The 24,327-nt window shown below is 55.1% G+C and overlaps 5 protein-coding genes across 5 annotated transcripts; 2 read left to right on the top strand and 3 right to left on the bottom strand.

Annotated features, from left to right (window-relative positions):
* Positions 1-687: 687 nt before the first annotated feature.
* BKA78DRAFT_315703 (peroxin-11) lies at positions 688-2,175 on the top strand. Its single transcript, XM_066888566.1, has 2 exons — positions 688-1,187; positions 1,354-2,175. Exons 1-2 carry the CDS (start codon positions 1,121-1,123, stop codon positions 1,830-1,832), a joined length of 546 nt encoding a protein of 181 aa, XP_066743024.1. The 5' UTR covers positions 688-1,120; the 3' UTR covers positions 1,833-2,175.
* Positions 2,176-3,150: 975 nt separating this feature from the next.
* Positions 3,151-5,244, top strand: BKA78DRAFT_353320 (putative MFS phospholipid transporter; the record flags this gene model as incomplete). Its single annotated transcript, XM_066891538.1, has 5 exons — positions 3,151-3,321; positions 3,381-3,815; positions 3,871-4,457; positions 4,523-4,765; positions 5,178-5,244. The coding sequence occupies 5 exons, from the start codon at positions 3,151-3,153 to the stop codon at positions 5,242-5,244; spliced, it is 1,503 nt and encodes a 500-aa protein (XP_066743023.1).
* An 11,199-nt stretch (positions 5,245-16,443) lies between these two features.
* On the bottom strand, positions 16,444-21,217 carry BKA78DRAFT_315692 (uncharacterized protein). The gene is made up of 4 exons (XM_066888565.1): positions 20,089-21,217; positions 18,759-20,038; positions 17,727-18,712; positions 16,444-17,679 (listed from the first exon to the last, which is right to left on the bottom strand). Exons 1-4 carry the CDS (start codon positions 20,803-20,805, stop codon positions 16,673-16,675), a joined length of 3,990 nt encoding a protein of 1,329 aa, XP_066743022.1. The 5' UTR covers positions 20,806-21,217; the 3' UTR covers positions 16,444-16,672.
* A 536-nt stretch (positions 21,218-21,753) lies between these two features.
* BKA78DRAFT_143762 (uncharacterized protein) lies at positions 21,754-22,219 on the bottom strand. Its single transcript, XM_066882831.1, has one exon. The coding sequence runs from the start codon at positions 22,046-22,048 to the stop codon at positions 21,785-21,787; it is 264 nt and encodes an 87-aa protein (XP_066743021.1). The 5' UTR covers positions 22,049-22,219; the 3' UTR covers positions 21,754-21,784.
* A 171-nt stretch (positions 22,220-22,390) lies between these two features.
* BKA78DRAFT_331760 (DHHC palmitoyltransferase-domain-containing protein) lies at positions 22,391-24,007 on the bottom strand (the record flags this gene model as incomplete). The annotated part of the gene is made up of 5 exons (XM_066889911.1): positions 22,391-22,587; positions 22,744-22,787; positions 22,878-23,638; positions 23,692-23,845; positions 23,916-24,007. The coding sequence occupies 5 exons, from the start codon at positions 24,005-24,007 to the stop codon at positions 22,391-22,393; spliced, it is 1,248 nt and encodes a 415-aa protein (XP_066743020.1).
* Between the last annotated feature and the right edge of the window lie 320 nt (positions 24,008-24,327).

Raw genomic sequence — 24,327 nt, 5'->3', positions numbered from 1 at the left:
TGCACGGCACGGCACGGCGCACCCAACGGCCTGCCGCCTCGTGGTGGTAGCCCTGGCAACAGACGGGGGATGCTACGTTGGAAGTTGTAAGTTTTTAGGGGGCTAGGTAGGTGCGTGGGATTGACTTTGGAGTTTTTGTGGCTGAGTGGCTGGGTGGAAGGCGCGTTTGTGCGTTGTAGTTTGCTTCTCTACTTGAATTGACGTTGGACGTCGAGTACCTAGCTAGGCTTGGGTACTTTAGGTACGTTGAAGGAGGTACATAGCCAGGCACTCGAAGCACATTGGAGAGGTGCTTGAAAGGGCAAGTCGGTGGTAGGTAATAAACACAAAGGGCTGCTGGGCTGCTGAGCGCTACAACGGCTTCGACGCATACCAAGAGGTCGAGATAGGGGGCGATTGTCAGGTCTCTCCGACTGCCCAACTACTTTGTCTAGCACTTCAAATGAAATGTGCAGACCTGGAGAGGCTCCGTAAGTAGGCAGGTACACGGCTAGGTATGTAGTCAAGCACTCGAAAAAGGTACCCAGAAGGGCAAGTCGGTGGCAGGCATGGGTTCCGGGAAATATATGCCCCAGCTGGAGTGAGACTCCACACCGCCATCCGCAGCCGATCAGGCCTTTCACGAGTCGTAGATCAGGCCATGTTTCGCTCGTTGTGAAGAAGCACGACTTGATGATGTGCGAAAGGGAAACGTAGAGGGAGCAGCAGCGCATGGCGAGCCAAGCACCCAAGACCGGGAATCTCAAGCCGACAGCCGGGGCGAGACCTGCCGAGGTTCAGCGTTTAGTGTTTCTGAAGAACTGACGTACTACTTGAGCCCTGTCACCCCGTCACAAGCCAGACTTTCTACGGATACCTAGTCCCAACTCATCAACACCAACTGTCCCATCGTCGACGTCCACCACAGCGCGCGCTTCACGTCGACCGTCCGCTCGACACCCTCATACTCGCTTGCCCTCGAGTCCGCTTGCTCTCCGAAGCCGCCGCGTCCCGACCGCCCAAGACCGCTATCTATCCATTTATCTGCACCCCGCCGGCAGTTCAGCTTGCAGCGCGCTGCTCCATTTCACCAAACCAACCCACTCCACCCACCACGCTGTCCGTCGATTGAGCCGTCACAATGGTCGCCGACGCCGTCATCTACCATCCGACCGTCTCTCACTACCTCAAGTTCGTCGCGACGACGGGTGCGTTTCCCCAATCCATACCCATACCCCGCAAATTCAAAAAGAAGCTTCTTATGGCTACGTACCTCGACGCAGCCAGCCAGCCAGCCAGGCAGCCAACTCGTCATGACCTCCGCTCGCCCGACCAAATCTAGCAATAGCTGACGCACCGCGCAATTTCACACAGTCGGCCGCGACAAGTTCCTGCGCACGCTGCAATACTTCTCGCGCTTCTACGCCTGGTACCTGTTCCGCACCAACCACAGCGCCGCCTCCATCGCGCCCTACGATGCCGTCAAGAAGGCGTTCGGCACCACGCGCAAGATCCTGCGCCTGGGCAAGTTTGTCGAGCACTTCAAGGCCGCCGCCATGGCCGCCGACTCAAAGGCCCTCGACCCCGTCCTCAAGTACTGCGCCGTCGGCCGCCAGCTGGGCTACGCCGGCTACATGTGCTTCGACAATGCGACGGTGCTGGATGCCATTGGCGCGCGCAAGAGCGCGAATATCAAGAGTATTCAGGAGAGCGCGTACAAGGCGTGGATGGCTGGGTTGCTGTGCAACGTCGTCGCGGGCGTTTATAGCCTGGTGCAGTTGAGGCAGAGGAGCGGCGCGGTGGATGAGAAGGAGGCGGAGAGCGTCGTCGAGAAGAAGAAGATTGAGAGGTGAGTGACACGACGCGATACTGGTTGGCCGTGGATATGAAAACTAATTGCTGTTGTGTCTGTTGCAGAGAGGCCAACGCCGCAAAGATTCAGCTCATCTCCGACCTTTGCGACCTTTCGGTCCCCGTGTCGGCGCTCGGATACGCCACTCTGGATGATGGCATCGTCGGTATTGCGGGTACCGTCAGCTCGCTGCTGGGTCTGTACACGGTGTGGAAGAAGACGGCTTGAGAGGCGGATGTGGAACATAGGCGTGGAGTTGGTGGAGCGAGAGCAAGTCAAAGGTAAGTCGCGAAATCTGTGGTGGTTGAATTTCTTTGGAATACGCTTCAACGAAGGACTTTTTTCCCCTCTTTTGTTTTTCTTTTTTTCTGCCTGTCTGTCGAGAGGGATCAAGAATGACGGGTGTGTCAGTCGGTCTTCCATGTACCTTTTTGGGCTTGCAAGGGCGCTCTGTTTGGCCGCTCTGCTGTGTATGTGTTGATATGTAGGTAATGGACGACGGCTTGGGAACTCCTAGCATCTAAACATCAAACCAAACAACTAGCAGGATCGACTTCAACGCCATTGACGGCGCTGGAACGGCGTCCGGTGTTGCAGATGCGGCTGTCAGGTCAGCTCATATGTTAGTCCATCGGCCAAATCAAACCAAACGGCCGGCCGGCGTCGTTTCAGTGCACGCGAATAGAGTTTGTACTGCACGATGTGACAGTGCCATCAAGGCTGAGGCGCAGAAGTCTGGATGCATAGATTCTGCATGGATGTCAGATGTACAATTCATGGCCGCGCCGCTTCCTTCAGCCTCGTCCAGACGGTCGATTGCATATCTATCTCTCAGTATCTCGCTTATCACGACCGCCATTCTGTTCTCTGGCTGACTCGCAAGCGTCGTCAGCGCCAACGGCTGAATCGCAAATGGCGACGCCCCGAGGCGAGAGGATATTCGACTTGTTGAAGCTTTTACCAAGCACCGCGCCCCCCGGTTGCGGCGGCACGGGTATCCCGCCAGGCTGGGATTAGGTTCATCCATACTATCAATCTTCAATCGTCGACCAATGACGGACCTGCCTTGGCACCACGAGCTCACTGACACGCCAGTCTCTCACCTGCCCTTTTCAGTCCAGCCATGTACTACTCCCCATTTTCTTTTCTTGCGCCGACTTCAGCCTTTTCCTCTCTTCCTCTCTTTTTCTCCTCGTTGTTCATCGACTCCATGAATTGATAAACCACGACCAACATCGACCATTTTAATACCTCCGCGGCTCGGCTCGACACCCCGTTTTCCCTCTGCCCCGCGCTCCCCCCGCGCTAGGTCATCCACCATGCACTCAGACGATGCGCCAAAAGACCTCCAAGGCGCAACAGAAGTCGAGGCGTCGCCGCCGCCCGTGCAACACCACAGCTATGAAGACACGGACAAGAATCGCTGGGAGCGCCTGTGGCCCGTCATTGCGTGCGGCGCAGGTCTGTTTTCCGACGGCTACTTGAACAACGTGAGCACCAGCACCTCCTGGGTAAACACTATGGTCATGGCGACTTATGAAATGCACAGGTCATTGGCTCCGTCAACACCATGCTCAAGCGCATCTACCCCACCGAATACGCCAACAGCAGCGCGCAAAACAACGTCAGCTCCATCACCTTCGCCGGCACCGTCGTCGGCATGCTCTTCTTCGGCTACACGTCCGACCGCTACTCGCGCAAATGGTCGCTCTTCGCGTCCACCGTCATCATCATCGTCTTTGCGGCTCTAGGCGCCGGTTCGTACGGTGCTGGCGGTAGCGTGTCTGGATTGTTTGCTGCCCTCACTGCCTATCGCTTTTTCTTGGGCATTGGCATTGGCGGCGAGTACCCCGCTGGCAGCGTGGGTTGCGCGGAGAGCACGGGGGAGCTGAAGAGCGGCACGAGGAATAGGTGGTTCATTCTGTTTAGCAACGTCATGATTGACTTTGCGTTTCTCGTCTCGTCAATCGTGCCCGTCATTGTCGTACGTACCACGCCAATTCCCTCGAGACACCATCCAGACTGAACCAAACGTCCAGGTCATCGCAACAGGTGAATCGCACTTGCGCGCCGCCTGGCGCATCTGCCTAGGCATCGGCGTGATCCCGCCCCTCAGTCTCCTCTGGCTGCGCATCAAGCTGCAAGAGCCCGAAGCCTACAAGCGCGAATCCATGCGCGACGCGCCGGTGCCGTACCTGCTGGCCATCAAGTTCTACTGGTTCCGCCTGGCCGCCATCAGCATCATCTGGTTCATCTACGACTTCTCGGCCTACGCCTTCGGCATCTACAGCACCACCATCCTCGACAACCTGCTGGGCAGCGACGCCGCGCTGTGGAAGAGCTTTGCGTGGAACATCCTCATCAACTTCTTCTACCTGCCCGGCGCCGTGCTGGGGAGTTTCCTGGCCGATGTGCCTTGGTTGGGCCCCAAGAAGACGCTCGTCATTGGCGTCTGCGCGCAGGCCGTGGTCGGGTACATCATGGCGGGCGCGTATAGCAAGCTCGAGGAGCCGGGCAACATTGCGGGCTTTTGCGTCGTTTATGGCATCTTTCTGAGCTTGGGCGAGATGGGCCCGGGCGACAATATTGGCTTGTTGGCGAGCAAGACGAGCGCCACTGCTGTGCGGTAAGCCACCCCCTCCCCTCCCCCCCTACCAAACCCACAACTAACCCCCACCCCCTCTCTCGCAGCGGCCAATACTACGGCATCGCGGCCGCCGTCGGCAAAATCGGCGCCTTCGTGGGCACGTGGGTGTTCCCCGTGATCCAAAGCAACGCGCCCAACGCGACGGCAAGTGGCCAAGACCCGTTTTGGGTCGCCTCGTCGCTGGCCATCCTGAGCGGCGTCATTGCCTGGTTCTGCCTGCCGGCGGTTGGCCAGGATGATATTGATTTGGAGGATGTGAGGTTTAGAGAGTATCTGGAGCGCGAGGGGTATGATACGTCTTTGATGGGGCTGAAGGGGGATAGGGATGCGGTGGGCGAGGTCGAGAGGGGGAGTAGTAGTGGTGGGGGGAGTGCGGTGGCGGGAGAGGGCGTGGTTAAGGCGTAGTAGGTAGGTAGGTAGGTAGGTAGGGTAGGTTTGCGGGTTGTCCGGCTGGCTGGCTGGCTGGCTGGCTGTCTATATCGGGGAGAAGAATAGAAAGGCATCATCATGGCCGAACGGCGCTGGAAGTGAGGAAGCGCGGATGATGCTACTGATTGAAAAGCGGCAGCATTGACTCACACCTGTCTTGTTGCTCCTCCCTCATGACCTCATCCACGCATCGCATCGCCCTCTGAATCGCGGGTATATAAGCCACTACTTCCTCTCCTCCATCCTTCATACCTCTGCCATTGAACCCAGTGTCCCCGCATGGTCACGCCAGTTACGGCAACTCGACTGCGCTGGAGGATTCTTCGGCGCGGCTTGAGACTGTGGGAGCTTTCGCGGTGGGTGGGGCGTCTGGCACGCGTCGATTCTTTCATCTTGACCATTACAGCGGCGGTCTTGCTGGAGATGAGGGGGAGGTGGGTTTGTGGGGCGATGTCATGGGTTGATGGTGGACGCGATTGTTGTTGTTGGTGTTGTTGTTTTTGGAAAGACTGGGATGAGATGACATTGCTGGAGTTTAAGGCTAGCTCCTAGGCACGCGCACCTGCCTTTCCATTGTAGTCTTCCGCAGGCCACGAGCTCGTGTTGGGTATGGATCACCCACTCAGGGGGTATATGAGCACGCCTCACTCCCCAAACCGACAACCGACAACTCTGTCTGCAGGAAGCTCCTTCGCTCGTCCCGATGAGTTGACGAGACAGTTTTCATGATGACAGGGACAAGTTTCGAGGATATCGGCCACTGTTGTTGCGCTGCTCGTGGCACTTCTGTACCTGTACTCGTCGGTGTCTCGGCTGCATTCCAAGGGTTTTTGAGTCGAGGATGCGCGCGAGATGATGCAGAGAGGGACGAGCGTAGTGTTGTTGTGCATCACCATATCTGCGCCATGTTGGAGCAGTAGTGGCAGCAGCAAACAGGATAGCGTGCACCTCTTCCTCAATGCGCGCGCGTACCTGTCTGATGACCTCACTATCTCCAAACATCGCCCCCCTGATTCTCGGATGGAAAAGCAACCACCTCCCCCCCTAAATCAAACGTTCCCTCCTGCAAGCAACTCTGCTGAAGAGTGAATGGTACCGTGGAGCAATTGCTTACTGGGCTAGAGAAAGGTCATAGAGGCATATGACCGTCGCCGTTCCTCAAGAATCCCGCTACCCCTACTCTTGGCTTTTTGGGACGTGGAGATTTCCGACTTCTTGCTAGAGGTGGATCAAATGGCATGTTGAAGTCTCTATTATAGAGGTAATGCGGTGTATCAATGTAGCAGTGTGATGATGATACAGGACTACTCTTAGCTCCTGCCTTGTAATTTCAATCCTCTATCACACTTCCTACAGAGTCAGGGGTAGGTATATAAGTACGCCTCATTCCAGCAATCAAGCCGCTCTTCCTCACTCCTTAAGCACGGCTTCCATCGGCCGAGAGGAAGAGTGAGAATGAATTCGACACTGGAAAATAATGCCTAGTGCTGATTGTTCGACTGTTTTGTTGGTTGCGGCGTTTGCGGGTTGCCTATTGGTTTGAGCTTTTGGTGCTGATGCATTTTCTTTGTGTAGATGGCTTGAGTGGCACGGTGGCTGTTGCTGTGTTGAGAGGAAGATGGAGCATGTTGTGATTTGGGGCGATGATGAGGATTTAAGACCGTCGGCGTTGTCAATTGATGCTGGATTGCTGTGGCGGCCACGCGGCTCTATGGTAGATTCCCGCAGGGCAACTGACCGAGGGGACGAGAGAGACGACAAGAGTGTCGTGAGAGGGAGAAAACCGCCGGCGAAGTGTCTGATTATCCAACCCGTTTTCTCATTTTAGCAGGAGAGGGTGGCGCGCTCGTGTAGACAGTCGAGGGAAGGCTGCGGAGTGCGAGGGTTTTGTACCTGATTCCTTAGATAAGTGGCCAGGCGCCGGAAGGCCTCATGACCCGCGCGAGGAGTTGCGGTGATTAGATATGGAAGGGCGCGTGAGAACCTGAGTGCGTCCTGTTTCGCACGGGCCCTGTTCGTTGCGTAGGTATATAAAGCTCCCTCCTCCCCGGCTAGCGACTAGAACCCTCCCTACTCGTCGACACTCGCTTTCAGATTTATGGAGGGTGGAAGAAAAAGCAGATGCGTTACTCTGTCTCTTGAGCCCTTGTTTCTTCTGGCTCGGCACTTGCTCCTTCACACGCAGCAAGGCCACTTTGTTGTGTCGGCAGCGGGAATAGGGGTAGAGTTGGCGGAGCGAGCGAAAGAATGTGTGATTCTTGGGCGTGGTTGTTTGATGTGGATGATGGAGACGGTTATTGTTTTTGGAGCATGAAGAAGGAGAAAACCAAGTTTGAGAAAAGCATCCATGGGCAGCGAGTGCACGAATCGTCGACTGCATACAGATGCGCTCCACGCATCGGATTGGGAAGGAGCCCATGCGACAGCGACAGCGATAGTGGCTGGCGGTTGTGGTTCTGCTACCTGCAGCGAAAGGAATGGGAAGTGAGCGGTGGGAGTTTCTATCGCGTTGGTCTTTGCGGTCTGGTGTGCATGGTTTCTCTTGGATTGTGAAAATTGTGATGATTCACTGACTACAGTTGGAGTTCACCAATGAAAATTGTCGTCGTCGTCAATTGATGACGAGACACAGGGGCGAGCACGCTTCGTAGCAATTCTGCTCCAGTAGAGCAAGGCGAAAGAGAGACAACGAAAGTCACAATCTTCGACGTGGCATTCCACAAGTAGTATGATCTGGCTCAAAATCGTTTGTGCAGACTCAGTCGAGAGCCATGGAGCGCGAAGTTTTTATACCTGATTGCGAACAAAAGCGACATGGAAAGCGCCGCAAGGCGTCATGTCATGCGCGAAGAGTTGGATGTGGAAAGAGCACAAGGGGAGTGCGTCAGATGCTTTCCGCACAGGCCCTGTCCATTGCGTATAAATTCCCTACTTGCTGGCGACTCGGCCTCCTTCTTACCCACCGACACTCGTCTTCAGATTTGTGAAGACCGATCTCACCAATATGTCTACTCTGGGTTCTGCTCCATCGTACTTACGAAAAACTCACTTTGTTGTGTCGGCGCTCGACAGCCGCGAAAGGGGTAGGCCAGGGGGCGTGAAGAGTGCGGAAGCGCGACTTCGCGAAGGTTTGATGATTGAGACGGTCATTGCTTTTGAATAATGATGATGATCGAGGGAATTGGGCAGTTGGTGATGTGTGCGAGTAGCTGCGGAAAGCAGAACAAGTCAGACGCGACGGAAGACGCCGAAAAGGTCACACTTTTGCTGGTGGAGATGTGCGGCCAAACCAGACAACGGCAACAGTGAAAGAGTTGTGTTTTCTCTCCGCAACGTCGGTGCGAATGTGGATGAGGGAGAAAGGGGGAAGGAGAAGTGTGAAGTGTAATGTTTTAATAGCCAGCTGGCAAGTCGGTCAGGGGGAAGTAATTGAGTCAGCCAGTCGAACAGTCGGCGAGCTGGCCGCCAGGTGATACCGTGACACGTACGGTTAACTCACCGCATGCTTCCATTCGCACCCTTCCTCCCCCCTTGTGACCTCTCAACCACTTGATCACTGACACTCAACGTGCAGGTAAGGTAGGTATAAACGCAGACGTTCCTCGCCGCAGTTCTTCCTTTCTCTCTCTGCAAGTGACTCCCGTGGCCAAGATGAAAGCTACCAAAAAGGAACGCGACTGACGACATCAACTTCTATTGAACCATGACTTTGGCTTTGGCTTCGTCAGCGCCTCTACCCTCTACCACTCTTGCTCATCGCAAGGCCTGGGGGCCGCCAGGTTCGCAAAAGTGTCATCACGGAAGTTTCTCAATCGCAGTGATTTGACGCGGACGATGGAGATGGTCAACATTCTTGAAATGTCATGATGGGAGAAAAAACATCAATGTGTGCGATGGTCAAGGAAGGGTGGAACAGCTTGGACACAAGCAGACGCGCCAAAGTGATATCTTTCGTAGTCTGCTGCGGCCAAATCAAAACACGGCAGCAGTATTGGGACCGACAGTACGTGGGGATTGGTTTCCCCGTCCCGTGCCGATATGAGTGATCAGGGAGAGGAGGGCGGTGCGAGAGCTTTTTAAGCCGGCCAGGCAGCTATCAAGTGAGCCAGCCGACCAGCAGGTCAGTCAGTCGGTTGGACAGGCGGTGAGTCGGCCAGGGGAAGTAACGACACGAGCATAGCCACCGCATGCTTTCGCCTCTTTCCTTGCCCCCTCGTGACCTTGACGCGTTGATGGACACCCGATTCTCGACGGGTCTTGCGGGTATAAAAGCAGACCTACCTCGCTGCAATCCTGCTTCTCTTCTCTTCCTACAGAACAATCGCCTTGCTAGTGTGAGACATGTCGCCATGGCAAAGCAGACTGGCAAGGAGACGTTGAATCTCGTAGACTTTTTTGGCTTGTTGCTGTTTCTGCTCCTCCTTATTGCCGCTGCGACTCAGGAGCCGCGGCGGCTGAAGTATTTAGATTTCGGAAATGGACGATGGTGATGCTAAGCACTGGCTGGTGTTGATGAGCATTGTCTTTAAGGGGCGATTACGGAGCCGCTCTTGAAAGATGAGCGTTTCGCGAATGTCTGTCTTGCCCCCCTTTTGCCCCCTCATGCCCTTTCTCAACGCAGACAAGTATAAAAGCAGACTTCTTTTCCGCCTCCTGTCTCTCTTCTCTTCATGCAACACGAGCACCAATCTCGCTAGTGGAAATACCATTACAACAGCTATGGTCGACTGGCGAGAAAATCCTGAGGTTGATGAAACTGCTTTGGCTTTTGCTGCGTTTGTCTTCGCTCTTTCTTTACAACTTAATTTTGTGCTTCTGAAGCTGTGGTGGCTGAAATCTTTAGCGGCAGAACATGATGAGCGCCATTGTTGATGCATGATGAAGAAGTAGGTGCGTAAAGCGATGTACACTTTCGCCCCCTTTCTTGCCCTTGTGACCTCCATGCCTTAGTTGGCCCCTGACAATGATTCCCAATAGGGCTTGCGAGTATAAAAGCAGACGCTCCTCGCCGCAATCCTGCTTCTCTTCTCTTCCTACAACACGACCTACTTCGCTAGCGGGAGACGTGGCAATGTCCCAGATTGACACTGGTGCTGGCAAACAAGGCTTCAAACACCACACTGTTCCGGTTTTGGCTTCGGCTTTGGCTTCGTAAGTGTCTGTTCTACCGTGTATCTACCACTCACTGGATTTTGTGCTTTTAGAGCCAGGCTGAGATCTCTAGAGCCGAGCGAGATGATGAGCGCCATCATTGGTGGATGATGGCGGAGCCATTCTTGCAAGACGAGTTTTTCGCGCATGTCTCACCCCCTTCTTTTCCCTCTCGTGACCTTCAGACCCCCTGATTTCTAACACGCAGATTGGTATGAAAGCAGCAGTCCTCCCATACCTCCTGCTTCTCTTCTTCAGTATGCCACGATCCATCGTGCGTGTGAAAGACACAGCTGCGGTGAAACAATCGACTGGCGTAGACACCCTCAAGTCGAAACACTGCTTCGGCTTCGGCTTGGTCGGTCTCTCCATCCACTTCTTTTCTTGCGCTTCTGGGAGCTCTCTGAGACAGAACAAGCTGACTCTGATGACCGACGGACGTAATGGTGAGCGCCATCATCGACGGGTCATGCGGGAGTGCTGGGTTACGCAAAGCATGGTTCGAAGAGGGAACGGCGACGGAGGGCAGCCTGTCTACCTGCCTGCATAAAGTGGTTTGAAGTCCTCTGCTCTTGTGACCTCCACGCCTCCTGATTCCTAGCTTACCTTGCGGGTATAAAGGCAGACGTCCTCTCCTACCTCCTGCATCTCTCTTCTTTCCAGTAACACATCCCACCTACCTCGCCGCCAGTGGTAAGAGCCACTACAGGAAACGTTGACTGGTGCTGATGAGAGAATATCGACGTCGATGCACTGCTTTGGCTTCGTCGGTGTCTGTCTCCACTTTCTCTTCCTCTGACGACTTACTAGCCGCGTCGGCTGGAATTTTCAAAAGTGGAGAGGAAAGATGCTGATCGATGGCGTATGTTGATGAGCGCCGTTTTGAAGGGTAATGCAGGAGTGCGGGAGCTGCGCATATGTTTAGGCGCAAAATGGGGAGCGGTGACAGAAGCCTGCCCAAAGTGGTTCGAAGCCCTGCTCTTGTGACCTTTGCGTCTCCTGATTCTTAACGCGCAGGTATGGATAAAAGCAGACGTATTTTGCTGCAATCCTCCTCTTTTCCTTCGCTACAATCCACCTCACCAGTGTGAGAAACACCCGGTCGAAATGATGGACTGGCCAAGTACCCAAATGACTACGACTTGTTTCGGTTTTGGCTTCGTTGGTGTCTCCTGGCCCCCCCACTCTTACAATTCTAGAGCCACGGCAGTTGAAGGTTCTGGAAACTTTGCAAGTAGAAGGTGGATCAGGATGATGCTGAATGATGGCCTATGTGATGAATAGTGCCATTATTAGTGCGTGATGGAGGATTGCGTGCGGACAGAAAGAATGTGTTGGTAAAAGGGGCAGCGCAGCGGCGTCGGCGCAAGCGTTTGCCTGCCTGGAGTGGTCTGAAGCCCTGCTCTAGCTACCTACACCACCCACTCCTGACACCAAGTCCTCAGCCAGGTATATAAACATGCCATCCTTAGGCCTTCTTACTCTACTACAAACAAGCAATCTGCCCTTCTTGCACCTAATCTCGGGCGTTAAGGACCTCCAGGGATCTTACAAACTGGTTCCCTTGCGCATTTGCAGCCACTGGTACTTGGTTGGTTTCGCCTGTTGGGGGACCCGGCCAGAAGAGCAGGAGGAAGTGAATGTCTCATAGGAGAAGTTCAAAAAAAGGTGTAGTGATGACGTCGAGCGACGTCAAGACATGATCAGGCTGCGTCGTTGTTACTTGTTGGAGAAATTCAGCTTAGGGACACATGCGCCTGCCACCGCATTGTCTCTATGTTCACAAGCGTCTACCCAAAATTCAGGGGTATAAAAGCACGCCCCTCTCATCACTTACGACAAGCCAGCTGTCTGCCTCCTCACAACTGACCTGCTGTTAGCTACATCCCACAAGAAATCCTACTGGTTGTCTGGCTGCGTCCAACGATCAAGTTGCTTACTTGGTCACTGTTTCAAGCTGGGCCGATTACAGTTAGAAGAGGAGGAGGCTAAACGGGAGAGTCGCGCGAAATAGGGGTGACGAAGAGCAATGTCAAGATTTATTAAGGGACTGTATCACCATCGGGAAGTACAATATACCATCGCTGATAGCTATCTAAAGCCGACGATCGCGAATTTCTTGAGGTCACAGCCCTTTCCCCAGAATTCAAGGGTATAAAAGCACGCGTACCTCCCGCCTCACTCCACAACAAGCCAGTCGTCTCTCCTCCTCTTCGCGACCACCCTGGTTGATGATCACGACACCCTACTTGGTTGCTGTGGCCTTTTTGGGACTAATTCAGGTGAGGAGTACGCTTGGCAGGAGACATTGCGGAGCAGTGATATGGAGCAATGTGACACAATGAGGGGTGGCATTGCCATCATTCTCTGAGAGGCGAGTGGCCTACATCACTCCTAACCAAAGTCGACGCAAGGGCACATGTTCCTGCCATTGCATGGTTTTCCTGTGGTCACGAGCTGTTTCCTGAAAATTCAGGGGTATAAAAGTACGCCTCTCTCTTCACTGCGACCCGGCGATCAGTCTACGGTCCTGCAACCAACCTCTGCGCTTCGTGCAGTGTTCCCGCGAAAACCAACTCACTTGTCGTTTGGCTGCGCTTGCCAACGACTGAGCTACTTGATTTGGTTGCCGCTTCAAGCTGGGCGGACTTAGTTGCGACATGAGGAGGCTGCAGAGTCGACGTGCGCAAAAAGGGGTGATGATCGTGTCGAGCAACGTCACAACATAAGGGTAAGTTGCGTCGTTGTCCCTCAGTAGTGAGAGAGTGGATGAAAATTAAAGTCGGCTCAGGGGCACATGTTCCTGCCATTCCATCGTTTTGCCTGTGGTCACGAGCTGTTTCCCGAAATCCAGGGGTATAAAAGCACGCCTCTCTCCTCCTTACGACCCGGCAATCAGTCTACGACTCTGCAACCAACCTCTGGAGTCGATGCTATGCCGCCTTTCGCATGGAACGACCACTGGTTTCCTGGCTGCGCGATTGGGAACCAACCTCCTATATGCTTGTTTGCTTTCAGGGACTCATTCAAGACAGGAGGGGCAAGCCAGAGAGGAGGAGGAAGCACGCACAGGATTTGAAAAGCCCCAACATCATGATATGACAGCCAACAAAATTGTAAACCCTCAACAGAGGAAAGAGCAAACCTTACTCACGACTCATAAGGCCAGTTCAAGGCCACGTGGTTCTGCAATCATGAACTTCTCAAGGTCACGAGTCGTGTCCCCTGAGATCCAGGGGTATAAGAGTGCCCCTATCCTACTACCTTGCGGCAAGCAAGCAGTCGCCTATTCTGCAACCAACTCCTGTGCTTGATGCATTTCGATTGCAAGAACACACCTACTGGTTGTCTGGCTGAGAATTGTAACCACAGCTTCACTCAGTTTGGTTGCTTTTTCCAGCCGAGCGGACTCCTCCAGGACAGGAGGAGGCGGAAATTCGAACAGAAAACATGCGCGAATGGGGATGATGACAATTTGAAGCAACATCAAGATATAACGAACGACACTATTGGAGTCATCTGTCGCAGAATCAGAGAAATCACCACTTGAAGTCGAAGTCACCCAGCTTGGGTAGGAGCACCTACGTGGACCTGCTATCGCACTAATCCGTCTCTTTGGTCACGAGCTCCTATTTCCTATTTCCTAGCATTCAGCGGTATAAAAGCCGGTCCAACCCTGCCTCTTTGCTTTACAACAAGCAGCCAGCAAGCTGGTGGTCTTCTCTCTGCATCCAACCTCGGACATCGATGCAGTGAAAGCCTACAAGCAGAATCACTAGTTGTCTGGCTGCTCGTTCCGATGAAGAGCTCACTTGGTTTGGTTGCCCTTTCAAGCCGAGCAATCTTGGTGTGGATAGGAGGCTACACAGGAGATTTGCGCCGAATAGGGGTTGATGTCGAGCGGCGTTGCGACATGATGGCCGACGACATTATTCTTCTTTAACGGAGAAAAGAGCAAACAACACCACCTACTGCTCTATTCACAACCCACGTGCAGCTTAGAAGCACGTGGATCTACTGTTGCACAATTGCAATTTTTCTGTTCTCGTCATGGGCTATTCCCTGGAACCCAGGGGTATAAAAGCCCGCCCCTCCCACACCTACCTCGTCACTCCACTCTAAATAAGCCAGCAATCTTCGGCTCCGGAGGAGCGACCTACTGTTAGAAAAGTACAGTAAGAGTGGACTGGTCTTCTGGCTGCGCGCTTCGTTGGGAATGTCACTCGGTTTGGGGTGCCATGTCAAGCTGGAACTTTGGTTTGGCCAGGGGGAAGCTGGACGGGAGACTTGCTCAAAATAGGGGTTGATGTTGAGCAGCATTAAGACGCGAGAAGGAACAGCAGCGCCCTTATTCTCTAGAAGAAAGGGAAGCATCCTCTGCCTGTCCTTGTGACGGCCCAGGTCTCGTGCAAAAATCTACCTCCCTACCCCTGACGGTACGACGCTCGCGGTGAGGTATAAAAGCCTGCCTACTACTACCTTATCAGTCACCGCACACCAGCAGTCTCCCTCTTAGCAACCAACAAACAGTGAGCTCCAAGCTATCATGGTCACTTGTCTGGCGACGCGCTCCACTATACGCACTATTTGTTTCGGGTTAGCTAGGGGACGACTCTTTAGATAGAAGACATGCGCATGAAGGAGTGATGTTGAGCGACGTCATAAAATGATGTCAGGTTACGTTATTGCCGCTATTCTTCAGAGAAAAGAGTAGAAAATGCACATGCCTAGCACATGTCCTGTCCTCATGACGACTAATCCTTGCGCAGACATCTAGCCCCCTGACGCGGCCACATTGGCGGTCGGTTATAAAAGCACCCCATCCCCACCTTCTCCCTCTAAAACAAGCCAGCCTTTTCCCTCTGCAACCAACCTCTTGTGTTGATGCAACGGAGACACTGCTCGCAAGATACACTGTCTTCCTACTTGGGTGCCGCTCCAAGCTGGGACTTAGACAGGAGATGCGGACATTGAATTTTCAGAGAGACGACATGCGCAAATCGCTGTTATGACGATGTTGAGCCGCATTGCGACATGACGGCCGATGTCGTTGTTCTCGTCTGCTTGCGCTGGAGGAAAGAGCAAACCACACCACTCTTAGTCACGACTACTTCAGGGGCACGTGGGCCTGCCATCACACCGTCTGTCTCCTTGGTCACGAGCTGCCGTTTCCTAAACTCCAGGGGTATAAAAGTAACCCCACCCCACCTTCTTACTTCGCGACAAACCAGCCTGATTCCTCCTGTAACCAACCTCGGTTGATGCAGTGAGATTGCTTCAACACAGAAAGTCGACTGGTTGTCTGACTGAGTTCTGCAATATTGAGGCACTCGGTTTGGGGGGTTGCGTGTGCCGCTGGAATTTCGGTTGGACGGGAGGAAGCTAGACTAGAAGTTTGCGCGAAATGCGGGTGACGAAGAGCGACATCGTAGTAAGGTGAGGACCGATATTTCTCTAGGGGAAGTGGAGACAACGCATATACTTAGCACATGTACCGTCCTGGTGACGGCTGAAGGCACTACGCTCGCGGTCAGGTATAAAAGCGCGCTCCTCCCTACCCAACTCCACGATCATCCAGCCAGCAGTCTCCCTCTGCAATCAACCTCTGGCTGATGCAGTGAGATTGATTTGACGACGCGGACAAGTCACTGGCTGCGCTGTGCAAAGAAAAAATTACCCGGTTTGCTCCTGGTGTCAAGCCAGGACTTGGTTTAGACAAGAAGAGGAGGAAGCTGGACACATAGACGAGACGTGTGGAGGGGTGACGATGATGAGCAGCGTTGCGACACGACAGCCGACTGGACGACACCACCGCCCATCCGCCGCAGAATCAATCTAGAACAAACCTAACGCTTCAATAGCTCCAGTCAGTCAGGGCACGTGTGGTGTCCGCCAGCCCCCGCTTTCTTCTTCCCTCCCTCCCCCATACAACTATAAAAACCCCTCCCCTCTCGCTCCAAAAATCAACTTCCAGCACACAGACGGACAGACAGACAGACATACAGCTCCGCCGGTTCTCGAGAATGCCCCTGCGCCCGTTGGCTACTGCCGCACGGTGGGTGGCCGTGAGACTTAGCTAAGGAAGGGTGGGAGGTGAGGAGAGGATGCGATGCGGTGCGATGCGATGCGAGCAAGACACCCACCCGACAAGAGAGGATGGGGAGGAGTAAGTGTTGCTATGTATCGTCATTACTGCGTCATGTTGAGCAATCATCCGCCGCTGTCTTGACGCAAACTCGTCAAGCCTCGCGACCTCGACCTCGTCCTCGTCCTCGTCCACCTCTCCCCTACATGTACCGCCTCATCAACACCAGCCCCTGGATCCCGGCCCCTCAAGTACATTCAACACAATCATATCACGACACTTCAGAATTCTCTCCATATCGTTCAAGTCTTTCTCTCATTTGTCGTTTCGTACATACAAGCCAACTTTTTGTTCTCAGTTTTTCAAGATTTCAAAAAAGTTCAAAAAAGATTTCCCTAACGTAAAGCAAACAAGCTCATAAATCAAGCCCCATTTTTGAGTGAAAATGCGTCCCAAAATTCCCTTATCCACTCCATCATCTTTCCTATTCCATGATCTCATCTCATCATCTTGCGCAACCAAGGACCTCTCAGTTCCTGCCGCCGGCCCTCTCCGCCGCCTTCTCCTTGACCTCCTCCAGAATCAAATCACGAGCCTGCTCGACGCCGTCCTTGGAGCCAACAATCTCGATGGCCTCGTTGCCGTCGCCGCCGCGGGGGACCTGGATCTTTGTGCCGGTGCGCTTGCGGATGCGGTTGATGGTGGCGCCGCCCGTGCCCACCACGAAGCGGTACAGCGACGGGTTCGACAGGATGAGGTAGCCCGTCGACGACGGCTTGCTCTTTTCCTCGAGCGCCTTTTGCAGGCGCGCCTTGGCCTCGGCCACGCCCTCGGCGCTGCCCCGCAGGATCCACGGGATCGTGCCGTCTTCGCCGTCGTCGGAGGCCGGCTGGCTGGAGACAATCTCCCACGCGTGCGACACTTGCTCCTGGCCCGACTCCTCGTCCGTGATCAGGGGCAGGTTGGCGCCGTTGCCGCGGACGTTGTTGGCGCCGGCGGTGGTGGGCCTGGGAGGAGGCTGCTGGCCGGCGTGGTCGACAGTGACCTTGAGGTCGTTGCGAAGGCGACGGAAGAACTGGCCGTTGTCGGCAACGGCGTGGTGCAAACGCCGAGGCACGTCAATCGTCTCGCCTTCCTGCTCCTTGATGAGGGTGGTAATGTGCTCCTTGGCCTTTTCAACATTCTCTGGCTGACCGATGATCTTGACCTGGCTCCTGGCGGCGCCAGTGGCAGATTGTCTTGGAACATCCAGAGTGACGCTGAACTTGGACTCGAGATTCCGGCGAGTGTCACCACCACGGCCAATCAACAAGCGGTGCTTTTCAGGGGCGACCTCGAGAACCTCGGTGACTTGGCTCTCGCGGTCGCTGACGAGTTGCTGAATAGAGGCGACAATCTTGTCGGCGACAGCGGCAGGACCCTCGACGCGGATGGTGCTGCCCTCGGCGTCGGGAGGCGGGAAGCGAACCATGCGGGCAAGCTCACGGCGGTCATCAGGACCTCCGGCCTTGACAACAATGTCGCGAATGTTGGCACCTATTTGATGTTAGATATGAAATCCAATGGAATGCATTCAAACCTACCGGAGCTGCCAATCAAGGCCTTGTGGAACTTCTTGTCCACATCAATGGTACGGACAACAGTCTCGTCGAACACCTTGGCCTTTTGCTCGAGGAGCTTCTTGGCATCTTCGACCTGCTTCTTCGTACCCTTGATCTTGATTTCAGCGCGACCAGAGGCATCGGCAGCCTCACGAGCATTCGGAACGTCAACTTGGGCACCGGTGTTGGAGCGCAGGGCGTCCATCTCCCTGCCGCCAGCGCCAATCAGCGACGGAATCTGGTTCTGAGCGACAGAGACGGTCGCCGTGTGCGAGTTGTCAACGGTCCACTGGAGAAGCTCGAGGAGCTCCTCACGAGCCGCATCGGCACCCCTCTTTGGTCCCCTGACAATGACTTCATCCGGAGCCTGGCGGCGGGCCGGCTGCTCAGTCTCGACCTCACCACTCTCCTCAGGCACAGACGCGCGAGGGAAGTTGATGCGGACGTTGTAGCGATCCTGCAGACGGTTGACCTGGCTGCCCTTGCCTCCAATGAGGTCGCGGTGGTACTGGGGCTTGATCTTCAAGATGTGGGTAGCCTCGTCCTCGAGCTTCTTGCGCAGGGCAATGACATGGCTCTTGGCAGCATCGGCCTTGGCCTGCGGGCCTGTAATCTCGACCTTGCCGTCCTGGACTTGGATTTCGACGTCGAACTCATCGCGAATCTTCTTGATGTTCTCGCCACGCTTGCCAATGAGGACGTTGGCAAACTTTTGGGGATACTCAAACTCGACCTTGTAGCCACGCTCGAGCTCGTCCTTCTTCTCCTGCTCGACAAAAGCCAGAATCTTGTCGGAGAGGCTGTTGACGGACTGGTTCGGGCCGCGCAGGAAAAGGTTGTCCCTTGACGAACGCGAAGCTTGAGGCCGGGCATCACCAAACAAGACCTGGACAGGGATCTGGTCCTGCGGCAGATTTTGCTGTTCGCGGTCCACGAAGCGGCGGATCTTCTCGTGGAACCTGGCAGAGCTTGATGGTCAGTGAGTTCTGAAAATGTGCGAGGTTGTAGACTTACTTTTGAGGAGCTTCGAGGTCGTGGCCAACAATCTGATCCTTTCCACTGACCATGGATGCAATCTTTTGTTGGGCCTGCTGGAGGGCGCGTTGGAAAGCCTGGACGTCGGCAGGCGAAGGCTGACCGCGGGGGAACTGGTACTCAGAGGGAGCAGTGGGACCCTCGTAGACAAGGACGAGCTGGGGAGATTCAGGGTCCTCGTCAGGGAAGACTAGGTGGACGCCCATGTCGTTGCGGAGGCTCTGGGCAGCGCGCTGGCGGAGATGCTGGTGGTAAAAGGGGTCGACGTCGAGGTTGGCAAGTCTCGTAGGGGGGTGGCCATTGATGAGGTTCACAATGTCCATACGAGCACGCATGCCGTTCTTGGGGTCCTTGGAGTAAATCTCCCAGGCAGTAGGACCATCGTTGGAGCTGGGAAGCACAATGCTGGAGTTGTGCATGTTCTCCAACTTGGCAATGGCCTCTCGTTGCCTCAGGTACCTCGTCAATGCGCGGGCGTGGCTCTGCGAGTTGGCGTGCTGCTTGGCAATGTCAACGTTGGTAGCCTGCATCGCGGCGGCCAGGTCCATGACCGCGTTGATACCCTGGTCAATCTTGTCGGCAGGGCCAACAATGCTCAGAATCTCAGTGTCGTCGTGGCTTGGCGGCAAGATGACTGTGCATCCAGTCTCCTCAAGGAAGTCATGGAGAGACTTGCCACGGTCACCAATGATGAACTGGTGACGACCACGCTCAATATCAATCTGGCTGATTGCAAGCTGGCGGCGGAGCTCCTCAACTTGACGCTCAATGTCCGCGCGAGCTTCTTGGGCCGCACTGCGGTCACCGGAAATCTTGATGGGGAAAGAAGCCTGAGGGGCAAACGGAACAGGCTCGCCCTGGGGCACCGACTGGGGCGGTGCGCGCTCACTCCATGTGTGGTAGGTCGGGATCTGGACGCGAATGTCACGTCCATTCTCGAGGGAACCAACACGAGAGTTGTTCGGGCCTGCCAGAAAGGGGTAGTACTCGGCGGGAATGTCTCTCAGGCGGAGGTCAACACTCGAGGTGCGCTCGTCAACGATGCGCTCAATCTCGCGCGTGGCCAAGGCGGCGGCAACGGTGTCACCTTCGATAATGACGTCCACTGTCGCATCCTCGTCTTCAACCGAACCGTTGTCCTCTTGCTTGGGAACCTGTATACGGGCACCGGTCCTCTTGCTGATGCCTTGAATGGTAGCACCTTGACGACCAATGACGTGAGCACGGATCGAGGCCGGAATCGTGACCTTGTTGACTTGCTAGGCGGCTGTTAGCTGGAGCTACAATCTAATTTGCCCAAGAATCATACCTTGGAGCCAATCTCCTTGGCAACCTCTCTCAAAGCCTCGCGGACTGCTTCGGCGGGACCGGAGCCCTGGAAGACGTAGTTTCCGCCAGCGCCGGTCTTGAACTCAATCCTCGCCTTGGACCTGCGGTTGAGGTCCTTGATGAGGTCGGGCAGGGGGCGCTTCATTTGCTGACGAGGAATCATCTGGTGGGGGAGCATGGTGATTGACTCGACATGGCGGCCAGGGAGGTTCATAATCTGCGGGCCAGCAGCGCGGAGGGTCGGGGTGCTCGAGTTCGGGGTCGCAATTCCCGAGGCTGGGGTAGACGCACGCGAGTTGCCGTTGCTAGCAGCGAATCCATTGACGCCATTGGCGTTGACAGAAGCAGGCTTGCGGCCCCAGGCGGACGAGACAGCAGCCGGAGCGTGGGCCTTGGGAGCACCTAGACCAGGAAACATTTCCTCCGACGCAATGTTGAGCGGCTGGGTTTTAGATTTCTTGATTGGTTCCGAGTCTTGGGCCTTTTGCTTTCCAGCGGCCTTGTCAGACTCCGGGGCGGGCGAAGCGCCATTAGAGTCGGAGGCAAGCGTGGAAGAGGCATGCTTGAGGTCCTCCTCGTCGGGGACTTCCTCGACAGTTGGATTATGCGCATGTTGTTCGTGCTTGGCCTCGAGGATTTGGGCGGGAGTCAGAGCAGGAGCTCCGTTGGTGGAGGCTTCAGCAGTAGCAGCAGACATTGTGAACCGGTAGAGTTGCCAAGCGGGCGACGACGGTAGACGTGGAGAGGGTGTTGGAGGTGCTTGGGTGGGCTGCCAGTACGGACAGTTGGATCGGACAAGTGCCAAAAGGGCTGTTGGGACAAGAGTAAGCAGAGAGTACTTTTCAGGTTGTTGTAGAATCGGGGCCTACAGAAGAGTTGAAGTAGGGGAAAATGTTGAAAGGCGGAGGGGGCAGTGAGGGAGAGCGGAAGTAAGGCACGGGCAAGCTTGGAATTGCAAAGACAACAGCAAGCAGTTGCAAGGCCGTGATGGGGCAGTGAGCGAGCAAGGAGGAGGAAGCAAAGAAGAGAGTAGTGCTGGAGAGAGGGAGGGTTCGAGGACGACCAGACGATTCCCTGCAGCGGGCTCGAGTGGAAAGTTCGAGGTGGAGGGACTCGATTGGCCGGAGCGCCGAGCTCAGCCCTGCGGGGGCTCAATGCACGTACGTACCTTGGGGGATGATGAAGAGCGGATGATCCTGCGCAGGAGCACAGCAGGAGGTCGATCAGTTGGTGTTGCGGACGCACAGCAGGTGGGTGAAGAAGAAAGGCGGAGGGAGGAGCTGAGGCTTTATGGGAGCGTGGGGTTCGGTCGAGAGATGAGATGGAGCTTCTCACCGCGTCGATGCGTGGACACAAGGCACGGGCCCCGCTGCCTACATGTGCTGGTTGTACCAAGAGCTGCTGCGCATTGCGGTATTGACTGCTACAACACACCCAACCCACCGTCGACTTTTGCTCAACAATGGATTCTTCATCTGCTCGCAGTCAAGAGTAATATCCCCAATGTTGTCCCCAACCCCACACGCGCACTCCAACGCGGATGCCTGCGTGCCGAGCCGGGCGCGTTCCTGGCCGAACTGCGCTTCCCGGCACCCCAAAAGACCCTGGCCGTGAGCCTCACCAACTTCTTTCAGACAAAGCACTTGTCCATTGTCGATTGTATGTTCTAGTGTACACTAATTGCCCCAGTCCAACATCGTACCCCTTGTGACCAATCCCAGTCCTCCCGACGCCAATGCCCCCGATCGGACTTGGCCGCTTTGCCTTTCTTTGCAAAGTCCAGGTGCTCCAGATGCAATGCAAAGCGAAAATTCCCGCCAATGCTCCCCCGGACGCCAATGCCAAGTGCTACTTAGAAGAAGAATCCCACTCGACTCGGTAAGGGATGAGAGCAGCGCGTATTGTACAAGAGGCAACAAACGGCCTAACCAAAGCATCATCCTGGCGCTTTTTGGCAACGACAGAATGACTAGTTAAGAGAACAGAAATTGAATCGAGCACGCCCAAAGTCGGAGTGAAGGATAGGAAATCTAGAAGGCGAAAAAGGAGACACCATGCAAGATGCCATTCTCAATAATCAATCGCCAAGCCCGCAATGAGGCTTCCGCGCGTCTTGTCGACGAGGTGTGATGGAAGGGGAGTAGAAAAGAGGTTGAATGAAACATGCAAGTCGAGTAAAACATTGAAGAAGCAAAGCGGCGCAACTGACCCGCCGTATCAAACAGATCGCTCCAATGAGACGGACAAACCTCTTACTCTTGGCTCTTCGTCTACGTCGCCATCTATCCTCTCAAAATCTCCCTCAAATTGTCCGCGAAGCCCAAATCGTAAACGTTTTCGACAGCCTCAAGACTGTGGCATCGCTCCCAACTGTCTGGATCGACGCCTTCAAGCGCAGGCGGTAGTGGCTCGCGTGGTATCTCGCCGTCCTCGGTTCTCACCAGCATCTGTCGAGGTGCTAGTGGCCAAAGTTCGCCCCCTACAACCGTGCTGTAGGGGTACTTGTTTTCCAAGGGTTCCGGAGTGTAGTCGTCCCAATTCTTTTCGGTGGGGGTGGACCGATTCGACGCCGCACGCCGACCCATGGTTGAATTTGAAGTAGTGTCACCGTGACCATTTGCGGACATGGCCCAACCCATCTCTGCATAACTGTTAGATGTGGCGCGTGCGTGGCCATGGCTGCCACGGTAGGAGGGGGAACGGCCTCGAGGCGTACCGGCACCAGATCCGCCGCGGGAGGATGCTGGGGCGTGGAATGTCGACGAATACTGAGGCGATTGGATGCGCCCAATGTAAACATTGCCTTCGCGCATCTGGTCTCGCCAGTCAGCCCACTTGTTGGCTTCATTGGTCGTCATCCCAGCCCAGACGAGATAGACGTGGTAGGCGAGAAGACCGAGCGGAAGCGGCCAGGTGAGAGCCGCAAGCAGCCCAACGCCGAGTACGGAGATGCCGCCAACGGCAATCGACTCTACCATGACAGTGTTGAGATCCTCGCGGAAGCCCTTGAGGCGCAGAGGCCATGGAGCCCATGATGACAAAAGGCCTGCGGGAAAGGCGTGGTCATAGTGCGTGAAGCGGTCGTGTACACGCGGGTAGAGAAACACAATGAGGGCCAGGTATGCTCCATACAGAAGCACTACCGCAGTGGAGGCCAGGAGTGCCAAAAACCACCGATAGTTCTCACGACCCAGGCAATTGTTGACCCAAATGCAGTGGTGGTCTGCGCGCGCGACGCACGTTCCACATATGCTGCAGTGTTTGCTGCGCGCCGGCTTCGGGAGTCGACAAGTCCGACAAAGAATGTTGGGGTGGAAAAGTATGCGGTCGTAAGGGTAAGCGGCGACCTGCGCGCTATGGTTGGAATGGGTGACGACGGTATTCGGCAGAGTCCGCGAAGATAGGTAAGTGAACAGGTATGGCAACGGGAGGAGGAGTGGAATGAGGAGGCGGTGCCAGGCGGCAAAGGTCGTATACGTCTGGTAAAGGAGAAGTGTAGAAGCTGTGGTAAGGAGGCCGAGGAAAAAGATCTGGAGTCGCGTGGTCAGCGTGTTTCGAGACTCTGTGGATCAGGGTGACGCACAATGACCAGGGGATGCTTCTCATAGAGGAGATAGTTCCAGGTACGGCTGCTGTACCTGTATATGCGGCCGCCCGTGACGGCCGAGTCGATGCGACGCAGCAGAGCGGGGAAGTACTGCCATATCAAGCGGTGGAGGAAACCTATTGGGGTTTTGCTACACGCAAGCGAGGAGCATCAGCCAGGGTTTCGGAGTGAAGTTTGGAAATGTCACCGAGGAGTAGTACCGAAAAACGGGAAGCCGGCCAAAGAAGACGGTAAAGACGAGGAACGACAGCGCGAAGATGGCGATGACGATGTGGCGGAGGAGGGGCTCCATGGTTTTGGAAGCACAACAGGGCGGCTGGCGGGGGGGAGATCAATGCAGCATGGCGCGGGGGACGAAACTGGGGTGTGCAGCAAGTCGACGGTGCAGTGACGAAGGAAGTGAAGAAAGAGTCAGGTCAGGAGAGGAGTGTGGAGACGACGTGCGATGAGAAGGAGCACGACATAAGACTGCGGGAGCGGGAGCGGAAGCGGGAGAGAGGTCGAGGTTGAAGTGGCAGGCAGCCCAAGTGTCACTATAACGCGACAGTGTATCATCCTAATAGCCGCGAAATGACCAAGACAGCCAAGCCACGCGCCTGGAACCTCACCTCA

Source organism: Phyllosticta capitalensis (assembly GCF_038381095.1).
Source record: "Phyllosticta capitalensis strain CBS 128856 chromosome Unknown BKA78scaffold_6, whole genome shotgun sequence".
Taxonomy (NCBI): Eukaryota; Fungi; Ascomycota; class Dothideomycetes; order Botryosphaeriales; family Phyllostictaceae; genus Phyllosticta; species Phyllosticta capitalensis.
This window is presented reverse-complemented; position numbering and strand designations above follow the sequence as displayed.